At 37.7% G+C, this 14,440-nt stretch overlaps 1 protein-coding gene across 1 annotated transcript in view; it reads right to left on the minus strand.

The window, feature by feature from the left end:
* Positions 1-14,440, minus strand: part of NEK5 (NIMA related kinase 5) — a gene marked incomplete at both ends in the record, with an annotated part of 60,378 nt that overhangs the window by 4,139 nt on the left and 41,799 nt on the right. The window contains 3 exons of the mRNA XM_080799390.1: positions 55-204; positions 8,291-8,396; positions 13,126-13,263. Of these exons, the coding sequence (XP_080655516.1) occupies positions 55-204; positions 8,291-8,396; positions 13,126-13,263 (394 nt within the window). The remainder of the gene's footprint in view (positions 1-54; positions 205-8,290; positions 8,397-13,125; positions 13,264-14,440) is intronic.

Below are 14,440 nucleotides of genomic sequence, written 5' to 3' on the forward strand. Positions count from 1 at the left end.
GTGTCGTCAGCTTGAGCAGAAATATTCTCTAAATCTTCATTTAATTCTGTATACCTCTGGGTGCTTATCTTCTCTCCTAATTTTTCAGCACCCTTAGAGAAACCAGGAGTCTCTTCTCTTTTTTCTTCCTCTTTGGAAGGAGCAGGTTTTTCCAGAGATTCTACTACTTCATTTCTCAATTCATCTTCAGATTCTTCAAAATTTCTGAAAATAAGAAGTTAAAAATCAACTTTATAATATCAAAACAATGAAAAATATGCATGAAAGTAGTTTCCCATCTCACTTCCCACCCCCACTGAAGCAATTTAATAGTTGCATTTTCATCCAGGTGATGAATTATTTATTATATCAGTCTGGCTTTCCAGACTGACTAAAAAAAAAAAGGCAATATTGGGATAATCAGTATTCTGTTTACTTGGACTTGTGTTCAACAACCTTTATTATATTTGTTAATACCCATCTACCCTTAAAAGGAGAGGAAGAGAGAAGAGAAAAAAAGAATAAAACAGCTGCCACAGAGTATGCCCTTATCATACACCAGCGACTGCCCTAAAGCACTTTACACATATGATATTTCATCTAATACAACACTTTGAGGTAGACATTCTCACTGTTAGGGCCGATTTAATGTTAAAACCTGTTTAACTATTAGGGCCTGCTTAGCCAGAGCGACTCCATATTGCCTAGGTAGCCATATTGTTGTTTAAATCCACAGACTTCATTCTGGGAATAAATGCCCCAGTAGTTCCTGGTATGGTTCCGGGTGTCGATGCCGGCAGTAAACGTCTTAACAATAGAAGCCACGTACCTTAGGTCTGCGGTTATACCCTATAAAACCAGTCTGTGAGATCAGGACGGGGTCGCTCTCTTCCAAGGCAGCCCTGGCTGGTCAGTCTGACTTCTAATGCTTGGCATAGAATACAGCTTTACGTAACTTTCACTTTGTCTCAGTCTTGTTCCCCTGGCCGGTCAGTCTAACTTCTAATGCTTGGCATAGAATAAAGCTTTGCATAACTTTCACTTTGTCTCAGTCTCGTTCCTTTGATAACGGACCCCAACACTCACCATCAATTTATAACAAAGCTGAGGCTCAGAGAGGTTAATGAAACTTGCTCAAGGTCTCACAGATACTGATCAGTAGGACTAGGAATCGAAATTGTATCTAAGACCTCAGCATGGATATGCTTAGAAGGGAAGAAGGCAGGAGACCAAGAAAACCATCTCAATGATCCCTAATATTTACATGGCAAGTAAAGAGGCTGAGGAAGATCTGGTAGGAGCCAAGAAAGTGTTACTCATGGACACCAAGGAGGCAGAGAATTTCCAGATAGGAAGCAGCCAAATAAGAGTAAGTCAGAAATGACAATTGGACCTGTCAATTTCAAGGAAATAGATGACCTTTGCAAGAACATTTCAGTGTGCTATGTGGCAGGAACCATCAGGGGATCAAGAAAGCAGTAGGAGGTAAGTAAGCAAGCGGTGACAAGGAGCTTAAACTCCTTTGAGGGGAGCCTGGCTCTGAACAGATGGTGTTAACTCAAGAAGATGAGGGCAATGATTTTTTGGTGTGTCTCAAGAAGGGACAGATTTGGGCATGTGTATATCCTGAGAGAAAGTAGGTAATAGATGTTAAAAATATAGGAAAAGGACAGATAATAGATAGGAACACATTTTCTAAGAAAGGCTGGGATTCAGAGCACCTGTGCCAGGATGTGCTTTCAGCAGGAAAGAAGACAGTTTTTTGTCTCAGAAGGAAGATAGGGAAAGAGAAGGCAATGAGGACTCATGTGGTTAGAGAGAAGTTATGAAACTAGACAAGACCATTCCACTTATAAACCATGTATTATCTCTATGAAGTATGAGGCATGGTCACATGAAGAGAGTGAGATGGATGGGGGTTAGCCTACTGGGTGGAAGGTTTGGAAGGAAGCAAACCAGGCATAGGATCGCCAGATACCACGGAGGACCTCACTAAAATTAGAGATCATAAATTTGGGGTAGACCAGCAACTAGAGCTCCCACTGTGAAGCTATCATTCCTGAGGTACGTGCTTACATGAGATCCTCCCTTTATCCTCATTCTTTGTAGTTTAAAATATGATGGGTCTAGGTGTGAATTTCTTTTCATTGTTCCTACTTGGTTATTGTTTTACTTCCCAGATATCACAATTTATGGCTTTCAATGACTGTAAAAAGTTCACAGCTATAATTGCTTTGAATATTGCTTTTCTCCGATTCTCTTCTTCTGGAACTCCTTTTAGATGTATGTTGGACCTTCACGACTCTTAACTCCTCTTTCACATTTCTATCATTTTTTATTTCAGGTCTGTCTTGCAGTTCTTAAGTCCTTCATTAACTGTACCTATTCTATGTTTAAACTGTCATTTGATTTCTATTAGTAGATTTTTTTCATTTCTAGAAGTTCTATTTGGCTGATCATCAGATATTCCTGCTCCCTTCTGATAGATCTGGTTTTTTTCTTACGTTTCCATTCCTTACTTGGATTAAATAATTTTAAATGCACAGTTTTAATTATTATATAAATATTAAATATTCATAGGATAAGTATATTATCTGAAGTTCTTTATGGTCTAAATCAGCTATTTTTTGGTGCTTGTTGTCTCTCATAGTGGATTCTATTTTTAGTTGTGAACTTATGTTCAGCAGTGCCTTAGTGAGAAACTTCAATGTAGCCTGGGTTGAAGTTATATCCCTCCAGAATGTTTCATATTTATTTCTTCTAGAGATCCCAGAGTATTATGATTTCTTACTATGAATTTTAATGTTGACTTCTCAATATACATGTTTCCAGACAGCCAAGTATAGTAAATTCAAACTCTAAACCCAAGTGAAGAATTCTTCTCCCAGAGATTAAGACCAAACAGACAAGCTATATTACTGAGATTTTTTTTTCCTTTGCACTTTCCCTTGCACTGAAGCGTAGCTCTTCAAGGGCTCCAGCTAGCAAGAATGTAAGGGAACACACTGAAGAAAACAAAACCACCTGTTAGATATGCAGGAGGTACACAGAGATAGAAAAGGAAGAAAGAAAATTTAAAAACAAAACACAAAACTTCTAAAACAAAATGATCTTGTAAACTAAAATTCCAAAACATGTGAATAAATATAATGGTAAGAGAAAGATAAACAAAAAGAAAGAAATTTTAAGTGGGACCAGGAACAAGGTCTAGATGGAATTACTCTTAGGGAGAATTTTGATAACACTCTTTAGCAGTTTGGACCCAAAGGGACACAGACAATCCTAAACACTCTTTAAGTATGCTCAAAAAGGTAAAGAACAGCATCCATTTTTAAATGTTTTCAAATTAGGGTAAATAATTATGCAATAATGAAACAAGAGCATACAAAAATATGAACAAACAAATATAATTCTTAGGAGATATATAATCATTTAAATTAAAAACTTAATAATGATATCCAGATAGTTTTGAAAATAGTATTTACAAAGTCACCTAGAATGGAACAAACAGATAAATAAAAAAATATGAAAGTATAATTAGGTGTTACTTGGGACAGATTGAGAAGCTCTAAAACATATCTATTTGGAGTACCAAAATGGACAAAATAAGAAAAGCAACACCTAGGAAAGTAATGGGTAAAAATTTTCCAGAACTCAAGACAGTCATGGGTCTCAGAAGAAAGTGAGCCAAGCAGGATAAAAGAGAAGTCCAGACCAGACATAAAACAGTGAAACATAAGAACATAAAGATAAAAAGAACATTACAGATGTGATGGGGATAAAGTTAGCATATCTATAGAGGGAAAACAATTAGCATTTTTCTCATCAACAGTGATAAAGATCAGGAGAACAATCATTGTCAACCTAAAATTGTATACCCGACTAAATTACAATTAAATAAATTACAATTAAATAAATACAATTAAATAAATTACAAATAAATTTAAAAATTTGGATATGTAAACAATAAGAGTGTTTACCAGCCACTGAACTACCTTAAAGAATTATTAGAGGATATACAACAGCGAGAAAACTGAAACCAAAGGAAAACCACAGACTAAAAAAAAAAACATGGCAAGTTCAGAAAATGATAAACTACAATGGCAAATTAAGTTTGAGAATAAGAAATGTTATTTTTTATTTTTTAAAAAAAGGTAAAATAGTATTATATGATTTGATGTCTCAAACGTAGAATGTTCCAAACTTTAAAAAAGGGTGTAGGGGCAGGGTGGGCAGTAAAGAACAACGCTGATCATTGTTAAGCTGTATGATGGATACATAAGGTTTCATTACACTGTGCACTCTACTTTTACTATGTTTAAAGTTTTCCACAATAAAAGATGTTTTTTAAGTAAAATTATAACTCTAGGTAATAATACCAGGATGGAAGGGTTTTAGTGATTAGATATGTTTGTCATATTTGGGAGGAAAAAAGAACACTGGACAAGTTCTGAATTTGTTATATCAATCCATAGGAAGTACATAAAAACTAGCTATTAAAAGAATAAAAATATAATCTGTATCTTCAAAACTAGTATAGAGGAGACTAGAGTAATATAGAAAAGTTTGTCAATGTAACAAAAGGTTAGAAAAGAAGAGGGAAAGGAAATGACAAATGAAAGCAAACAAAAAACACAAAATCGAGCTAAAACATAAAGCCAAATATGTCAGTAATTCTAATGACATTTATTATATTAAACTAATTAGGAGGCAGAGGTTATCACAGGACAAGAAGCATATCAACCAGCTACATGCATTTTATAAGAAACACATTATAATGAAACCACACAGAAACAATGAAAATAAAATTTAAAAATATACATCAGCAAAATACTAAAAAATATAAAATAATTGAACAGTTGTAATAGCAATGTCAGTATCCAACAAAATAGAATTTAAGACAAACGGTTTTAATAGGGACAAAAATTAAAACACATAATGTAAAAAGGGAGGACTATGCTACCAAACTGATAGAACAGTCATAGTTTCTATATATTTAAAGTACATCAAAATGAGATAGAAATAAGAGGAGAAATAATCATAGCCACAAAGCCAGTTGAAGATTTTAATGTACATCTATCCACAGTGATAAGGGGTGGGGAAGGCTATAGAGCAGTTTCACAAAAAAAATACTTTAAGCTTGATAAATATACAGAACATATGTGCCCCCAGAATAATAAGAATATGCATATTTCCAAGTACATGTGTAACAATCATAAAATTGACCCTGTGCTGAATAGTAAAGGGAGTACCAATAAACTTTTTAAAATCACTAAAATTCAGTTGATGGTCTCTGTCCAAAGTACAAGTAAATTGGAAATTCTGATTTTAGAAAGTGATTAAAAAATTCATTAGTCAGAAACTTCAAATTTGACTCATACCATTAAGAAAACGAATAAGAAAACCCAGACAGTGAGAAAATATTGACAAAATATAGATATCTAACAAAGAACTGGTAGCAAGGATCTATAAATAATGCCTATGACTCAAAAACTACCAAGACACCACATACACCCATTAGATTGGCTAAATTTTTAAAAAGAGACCATACCAAGTGTTGGTAAAGATGTAGAGCAACTAAAACACTTAGACACTATTTCTGGGGATATAAAATGGCCCAACCACATTGGGAAATAGCTTGGCAGTTTTTTAAAAAACTAAACATTCACCTACCACACAACTCAGGCATTCTATTCCTATGGTTTTACTCATGAGAAATGAAATTTATGTCCACACAAAGACATGTACATAAATATTCATAGCAGTTTTATTTATAATAACCAAAGACTAGAAACAACCCAAACATCAGTCAACAGATGAATATATAAATAAATTGTGGTATATCTATATAAGGAATACTACATAGCAATAAAGAGGAATGACCTATTGATACCTATTGATTTGGATGAATCTCAAAATTATTATCAAAGAGTAGGGTTTCCAGGGAAACCTAAAAAAGATGTGTGGATCTGGCTTTAGTCAAATAAGGTGAATACCAGTAAGATTTGTGGAGCCCTCCAGATTTTCAAAAGAAATATTTATGCAGAAACATAACCAGTTTGGACCCAAAGGGACACAGACAATCCTAATTGAAAAGAGACTGCTGGACTCCAAAATTCCACAGGCAGGAAGCAGGTTGAGAAAATTCTCTCCTCCCTTCCTTCTTTCCCTTCTTTATTTGCTGGCAGGTTGGTTATGGAAAAATAAACAAGTAAGACTAGACAGAAAAATACTGGAAAAGGAGAGCATTTAAGGGAACTATCATTCCAAAATAACAATTCATATTATAAACAACATGTTTGTAATACAATAATTGCACTAGAAAGAATGAGTTGGATGCAAGTATATATAAAAATGTAGTATATCATAGAAATGGCATTTCAAGTTGTTAGAAAAACGAAGATTTTCAATAAATGTTGTTGGAATAAGTAAGGAGTTATTTGGAAAAAAGTAAAGTAGGAGCCATACTTTGCAGTATAGTATAAGTGAAATTCAACAGGAATATATTATTTAACTAACTAAAAACTAAATCATAAAAGTACTTAAAAAATGCTGGTATCATTTCTTATAATTGGTAAACTTAACTAGATAAAAATGAGAAATTTCTACATGGCACAAACCGCTATAAATAAAATCAAAAGGCAAACAAAAAGCTGGGGAAAATATTCTAGAGTCATATTATAGATAAAAGATCAATTTCCCTAAAATGCAAAAGTTTCCCCAAATCAACAAAATGTTAATAGTCTAACTTTTTAAAGATTTTATTTTTTATTTGACAGAGACACAGCGAGAGAGGGAACACAAGCAGAGGGAGTGGGAGAGGGAGAAGCAGGCTTCCCGCTGAACAGGCAGCCCAACACAAGGCTCGATCCCAGGACCCTGGGATCATGACCTGAGCCAAAGGCAGACGCTTAACAACTGAGCCACCGAGGTGCCCCAGTTACCTAATTTTTTAAATAGCTAAGGCTATGAATAAATTTTCTCCAATGAGGAAATAAAGATAGTTATTAAGCATATGGAAAGACAACCTTATTCAAAAAAGAAATGCTAATTAAAACTAACCTGAAACATCATTTTGAACCTAGCAATTGTGCAATGATCCATAAGTTTGGTAACACACTAAGCAAGAAAACGTGCAAGTAGGCAGGCACTTCCATACTCTGTCAATGGAAGTGTCCATAGGTGTAACCTCTGTGAAGGACAACTTGACAATAGCCAATTACAAACATCCATATTATTCGACCTAATACTTGACTTTCCTGGGTATTTAAACTGCATGTATACTACTATTTGTATATCATGATAGGTATTCAGGCTACGGTGGTAAATGATAGAAGAAAATTGCAGGATAGCATGTATGTTAAGAAACTGTTTCTATAAAAAAAGAAAAAGAATACACACATATAAAGATCTACATATTGGCTTACAGTTTAATGGAATTCCTCAGGAGAAATGTGCACAGGAGGCATATCCGCTTGGTTGATTCTGGAAGGGGAATTGTGTGGCTGAGGTAAAGAGATAGCAAGAAGACTATGAAAAGAGTATAACTTCTGAATTTGAAACCATGTGAGGACATTACCTATTTAAAAAGTAAATTATAAAATTTTTAAAATTCAAAGAACTCCAAATTTTGGAACTAATAAAAGAGTTCAGTAAGGTTACAAGATACAACATCAATAATGTTCCATATGCTAATAGTAGCCAAGTTGAAACACAGTGAAAGAAAAACAGCTCCATCGATGACAACAGCAACAACAACCAAGTTAAGTGGTACCTCTGTTGTGAATAAAATTACAAAAATGCTGAAGGATATTTTAAGAAAAGACATAAAGAGATGCTTAGCTATACTACATTCATGGATGTTCCGATTTATGATCGTAAAGATGTCAAATCCTATAAATTAATCAACAAATGTAATCCCATTTTCAGGATCCCAACAAAGTTTTTCATGACACTTTACAAGAAAACGCAAAGATAATGTGGTAAGTAAAGGGCAACAACAGCTAAGATAATTTTGAAGAAAAAGATATGGAGACTAGAAGCAGGTATGGGACTAGGCCTACCAGAAACCAAAAGATATGGTAAAGGCACAGATTTTTAATTAAATTTAATTTAATTTAAGATGGAATATCACTCATGCTGAGATAGGAAACAATGTCATTGGGAAAGAACAGAGAGCCCAGAAACAAACCCTTGTGTGAGTGAAACTCGGTCTCCTCGGCTAGGTCTGAGACTATTGTCCATATCTCAGCAATAGCATTTTAACTTTCCACCAGTGCTTCATTCAGGTATCCAGACAGGACCTACTTACGTATCATCATCGTCAGATCTTGGTTGTTCCTCGTCTACTTCAATGCCAGAGGTCATTTCCATATTCCCCTCATCTTCTCTAGGAAGCCTTTGTTCTAATGTTCCCACTGTTAAAGAAACAACAGAGACATTAAAGTCTCCCAGCCTATGTACACGATGTGGGGTATATATCCCAAATCCTGTACTGGATATCACCCATGAAGGCAAACCTTCAAATTGTTTCCATTACAACAGAGATGATGTCAGGTTTTTTTCCTACATAACTTCAACCTCGCTGCAGTCAAGAGCCATGTAGAGACAGATTTTCCTAAAATCTCAAAAGCTAAAAGAGTTCACAAAAGAATTAAAAATGCTGGCTTCAAAACTTTGTCAGCATAGTCTATGTCTAGCCTACTTTCAACTCCCACTTTGGGAATTTTGCTACGCACGTCTATATTAGTTGGCTTTTCCGGAATAAACCACCAAGTAACTTAGTAGTTTAAAACAGTAGCCATTTATGGAGGTCTCTATTCTGCCATTAGGCAGTTTGGGCTGGGCTTAGCTGGCTGGCTCCTTCCAGTCTCAGTTGGACCCAGTCACCCATGTGCAGTCACTTGCAGAGCAGCTGGAGGAAGGCTGGCTGGCCTGCCATGGCCTCTCTTGGGATAGCTTGTCTCTCTTTTCCACTGGTCTCTCATTTTCCAGCAGGCCAACTGGAGCTAGCTGAGAGATAGACAGGTTTCCAAAAAAAAAAAAAAATGGCAAAAGCTCCTTGAATACTCAGATTTGGCACACCACTGCTTCTATTCCTTCCTTCTCAGGCACACAAATCACAAAAGCCAGTTGAGATCCAAGCAGAGGGGAAAGAAGCCACTTACGCTGGAGGAGCTGCAAAGTCATGTTGCAAAGGGCAGGGATACGGGGAAGAGCAAAGGAATGTGCTCATTTTGGTCACGAGTGTGCTCATTTTGGTCACCTACCAGAATCTGCCTCCCCCACCTGCACTCTGCAACCATCTGGTTCCTACCGGGCTAAACTGCGTTTCACGTTAGTCTCCAGGAAAAAAACAAAACAAAAAATCCCTACCCACTGCTAACAAGTGGGATTAGAAATAGGAACTTTTCTCCAAAGTTGAAATTAAAAAATTAAGAGAGTGCCTATTTTTTGTTTGCTTTTTTGGTAAGCTGACTATTCATGGACAAACTATAAGTAGAAATTTTACCACACTGTACTTAAATATTTCTCTATTTCTAATAATACGTGTCATCCCAAATCATAGCCTATGTTATTTCCTACACTGCATTATAAAATAAATGAGTTGACTGATGTATCTCATCTATGAGGGAGTCTGGCTACTTAATAGCAGCTTGAGTACTCCAGTTGGTATGGGAATCATAGTTTTTGTTTTTCTGTTTTAGGAAGACAAATTTAGGAGGCTTTTATTTTTTGTTTAAAAGGATAGGAGAAAGAATGAATAGCTAACTATAGAAATGTAAATCAGCTGTTATTGGGGTGTGCGTCTATGATGTTACCAAGGCAACCATGTGGCCTGAAAACTTACACAAGAAAAATGGAGGTTACCTTCCCACCAAGGATCCCATTGGAGTGGTTAAACTGTAAACAAACTTACTGACCTGAATTAATTATGCACACATAAAAAAAAAAAAAACAACACTTGTCCTTATAGTAAGAGTGTAGCTTTTACTAGTAAAAATCATCGAAGAGGATTTTACAAAGTCTTCCTATTTTAAACTTAAAGTTAGGATAAATTAAATAGGTAGTTGATAGAGTTTCACTTTTAACGGAATGCAGGGCTCGAAACATGAAAGCAATTTATTTTCAAGGAGTTGGAAGTTTAAGCTAAACAGTGATGGAGGACCTATGAATAATGCTTAAATGTATGACCAATAGCTAATCCTTGAAAACCTTTATACACTGTGTCTGTTATACCTGCAGTCAAAGTTATTAAAACGTACACACGCAAGAAGTCTTCATGAAAAGTCTACACAGTCATAAGAATTATTTTTCACATTATAATTTCCCTATCCAACCTAACGGCAATACGACTATTAGTAATCACATGCCTTTCCATAAAGTAATACTAAAAACATGCTATGGTTTTATGTTCATTCATAAAGATGATAGCCACCTGCTAAGTTCTAGGCACTAGGGACAGAGAGAGAGGAAACAGTGTGGTAATCAAGACAAAGCTCTTGTAAGCTTAGGGTCTAGTGGGGAAGAAAGATAATAAGAATGAGAAATTAAAGTGAACGTTATTTTTATGATCAGAGAATTACAGTGTCTTGTGGGGTATTAAGCAGCAAAGCCAAGCCTAGAGTCATGCAAGGGAAGCTTGCCCAGATCTTTCTTAATCATTTAAAACAGTGGCTTCCCATCCGTGGAACACAGGAAATAGTGTGAGATCCAGGTTTTTCATAGCAATCACTAAAAATTCAAATAAAAATACTGCATCCTTTTATGAACTGAATTTAAATGATAAATATAGTAATGAAATGTCACTATTTCAAGCATTTAACAAAAATATTTGAATATGAACAAACTTGAGTATGAGACTGAATGACTATGAAATTGTGAGAAACAGCTGACAGAAAAGGCAGGAAGGGATGCCTGGGTGGCTCAGTCAGTTGAGCATTTGTCTTTGGCTCAGGTCATGATCCCAGGTCCTGGGATCAAGTCCTACCACGGGCTCCTTGCTCAGCAGGGATCCTGCTTCTCCCTTTGCCTACCACTCCCCCTGCTTGTGCTTGCTCTCTCTCTCTCTCTCTCTCTGGCAAATAAATAAAATTTAAAAAAGAAAAGAAAAAGGCAGGGAGAGGCTAGACAAACTTGAAGACTTCTAGAATTTTTTTGGATTGAAGAGAAGTATATTAATATGGGTGACAGGGTCTTCCACTCAACTCATGCAAAAGAGCACTTAAGGATCTACGTCATTCCAGACCCCTTTACAAAGCCCCATCAGGTAGTACAGGGAAAACCAGGGAGAGAAGGATACCTGCCCTTCACCACCTCACCACCCACTGTGACACATAGTGACAGAAATGGGAGGAGGTTCATCAGAGGGAAATCTTGCAGGAGGAATTATCCTGGCAAAAGGAGGCCGGCATTCTAAGCCAAGTGAGGAGTATCTGCTGAGGGAGAAACACTAGCAAGCCTGACATTGCAATGGGTCATGCCAGTCTTCAGAGTCTGCAAGAGACTGATTTTATCCTGAGGGTAAGAGGGCATCTTTGGCAGGATTTTAAGCTGAAAGGAGATTTGGTCCATTTTAGGAAGATTATCCAGCAAGGCTGCAAAGGGTAGAGCTAAGGTAAGAAAAGATGACCAGGGACAGGAAGTCAAGAGGCCAACCATAGTTAGACGCAGAGCACAGCTGGAGTTGGGGGAGGGCAGCACCCTAGCAGGCTGTAAAAGAAAACATCTGTACTCCACTTTGAATGCACCTTGGGAGGCAAATTCCTATTTCCAATCTCACTTGACAGATAAATTGCTCATATATGCCCAATGTAAAACCATCCATATAAAGATACAAAAGTTCATGAATGAATTAATTTGGCATGACAGACCAAATGAAGACTCTTCTATGACTCTTTCTAAGACACACAGGAACAAATTCAAGAAGAAACATCAAAGCCACCAAGTATGTCCCCATCTCAGTGTCTTGAGAGATGAATGCCATCCTTCACACCTGCCCTAGGGATCCAGCCCTTGGCCTCCAGGCCAAGCCAGGTCAGCCCAAAGTTCCTCCTCACTGCCTCCAGTCCCATCCTTAGGGACAAGGCTTGTATCCCAGGATGGAAGGGAAGGAAGCAAACAGACAATACACGGCTTCTTGTAATTTGAATGTAGTAGAAAGAGAGTCCCAAGGGCAGTTTCTTCCTTTCTCCCTCTCTCTCATCTTAACTTTTAAGTAACAGCATGGTAACTGATAGAAGTCCTAAGAGCGAAGGATTTCGAAGGACTTTATATACTCAGGGAACCTGGGCCCCTCGCCTGCTCCTAGATTTCAGTCCAACCGGTTTTCTCAGGGTCTGCCACAGGCCTGTGTCTCTGCAAGTCCTCCCCTCCCAACACATTCATCCTTCTGGACATTCTTGGAAGACTTTTACACAAATTTCCCAAAGATTGGAGTTTAGGCTTCACAAGCCGGCAGACCCACTCTTGGGCAATCATACTTCTCTTACATTATCCTCAGGGTGGTACATATTTTTGTATTGTTCCTTAACTTTGTAAGTACTTAACAGCCTCTGTTATGCCTAGTTTGTATCTCTGCCTCCTCATCGCCTCAATCTTGCGTTCCTGAAACATGGGTCCCTAAGCGCCGTACACCTGTACGCCTTCCCAAGACAAAATCCCCACGACATGAATTCCCTCAAACTTGGAAAAGGATGGTTGGCTTCCCATAAACACCAGCATCATCTTGCAAAAAGTCAGAGACAAAACAAAACAAAACCCTCCCCAAAGCCCAGAAACTATATGACGATGTATTTTCATTGCCTATAGAATAGCAATTTGAGCCTGTCGAGTAGCTGTCAGAAACATACTGCCAGGTAGAGCTAAGCAGTACCCGCTCACCACCTACAAAGCCACGTGCTCTATTCACTTTCATCGGTTGTCAACTGATCCATTAGTAAATTACCCAATTCTTCTGGGAAGCTTCAGTCCTGGGCTGGTGGCATATGGAACAGACTTGGACAAGGCAAATCAGCTTCTGAAGAGGCTGAGCCCTTTCCAGTTCTCTCTCCAGGCTGAAGGTATTTTTATCCCCTGTCCGAGTTCACAGGGCTCTGATAACAGTACCCAGGGGACTGGTTATGTTCTTAAAAATAAACTGCATACCCCATTTGCCTTCATGGGCAGAAAACGAGCTACTGGTCAGACGTGCTGCGGCCCAAGCGCTCATTAAATCTCCAGGCGCTTCATGCTGCCACCGTCTCCTGTTTTCTGGAATGCCTGCGGTCACCGTCCCTTGGCCACCTGAGGAGGAGACTGTGTTACTGGAAATAAAAGTGCTTCATCTGGCTTCTTATAAAATCACAGAATGTGAGAGAACCTCGGAGGTAGCTTGATCCCACCCCTTGTGTTACCAGTAAGAAAATGGAGATAGAGAATATCTTAGTGACTTACGTCACACGGCTGATGGGTATGAAAGTCCCTTGCTTTGCGAACACTTTAGTATGTCAAATTTTCTGTTCTACCTATTTTAAAGATTTTATTTATTTATTTGTCAGAGAGAGAGAGGAGTGAGAGCGAGCACAGGCAGACAGAGTGGCAGGCAGAGACAGAGGGAGAAGCAGGCTCCCTGCCAAGCAAGGAGCCGGATGTGGGACTCGATCCCAGGACGCTGGGATCATAACCTGAGCGAAGGCAGCCGCTTAACCAACTGAGCCACCCAGGTGTCCCTATTCTACCTATTTTAAACTGGTCTCACTGTCTCACTGGCTTAGAATGGATTAAATTGCTACATGTGCAAGCCCTTTCTTGCAAGTTTGAGGCCTTCAGTGTTTTGTAATGGTACAGATGTAAGTCAGTTCACACACTTATAAATGTCAGTGATACACTTGCATTTTCCAGTTTATAAAAGGGGTATAAATTTTAGTTCTCCCCCAGCCCCATGTTATCAAAAGAAACATAGGAAATAAGTAATAAAAGTCCTCACCATCTGTAAAAAGAACACCCAGATGTTGCTGTGAACTTCTCTTATGCAAAGACTATGCCAGAAGCTCAAATGTAAATGGAGGAATTTCGGTGGGAAATATCATCATACTCTAAACACTCTTAACATTTAAATAGCACATTGGCTTACAAAGCAATTTTATATGTATTTTTGTACTGCTAACTCTAAACCTTGTGGGATAGCTATTATCTTAATTCGGATTTTATTGATGGAAAAAAACAACCCCTCCAAGAAATTTCAAGGAAATAATTGGGCTAGCATGGAAGACAGGTCAAGCCAACCGCTCTTCCTTAGACAATCTCCCTCAACTGCAAGGGAGGTGGGATTCTAGATCTTTCCTCCTTTATATTCTCATATCTGGGGTGGTCAGTTGTTAGGATACTTAGCAGGCAAGTTTCTCAGGAGGTGAGGGAGATACCAAAACATTATCTTTGGAAGATATTTGCTAACAAATCTATAGGGATTGTACTGAAAAGA

This window comes from Martes martes (genome assembly GCF_963455335.1).
Source record: "Martes martes genome assembly, chromosome: 3".
NCBI lineage: Eukaryota > Metazoa > Chordata > Mammalia > Carnivora > Mustelidae > Martes > Martes martes.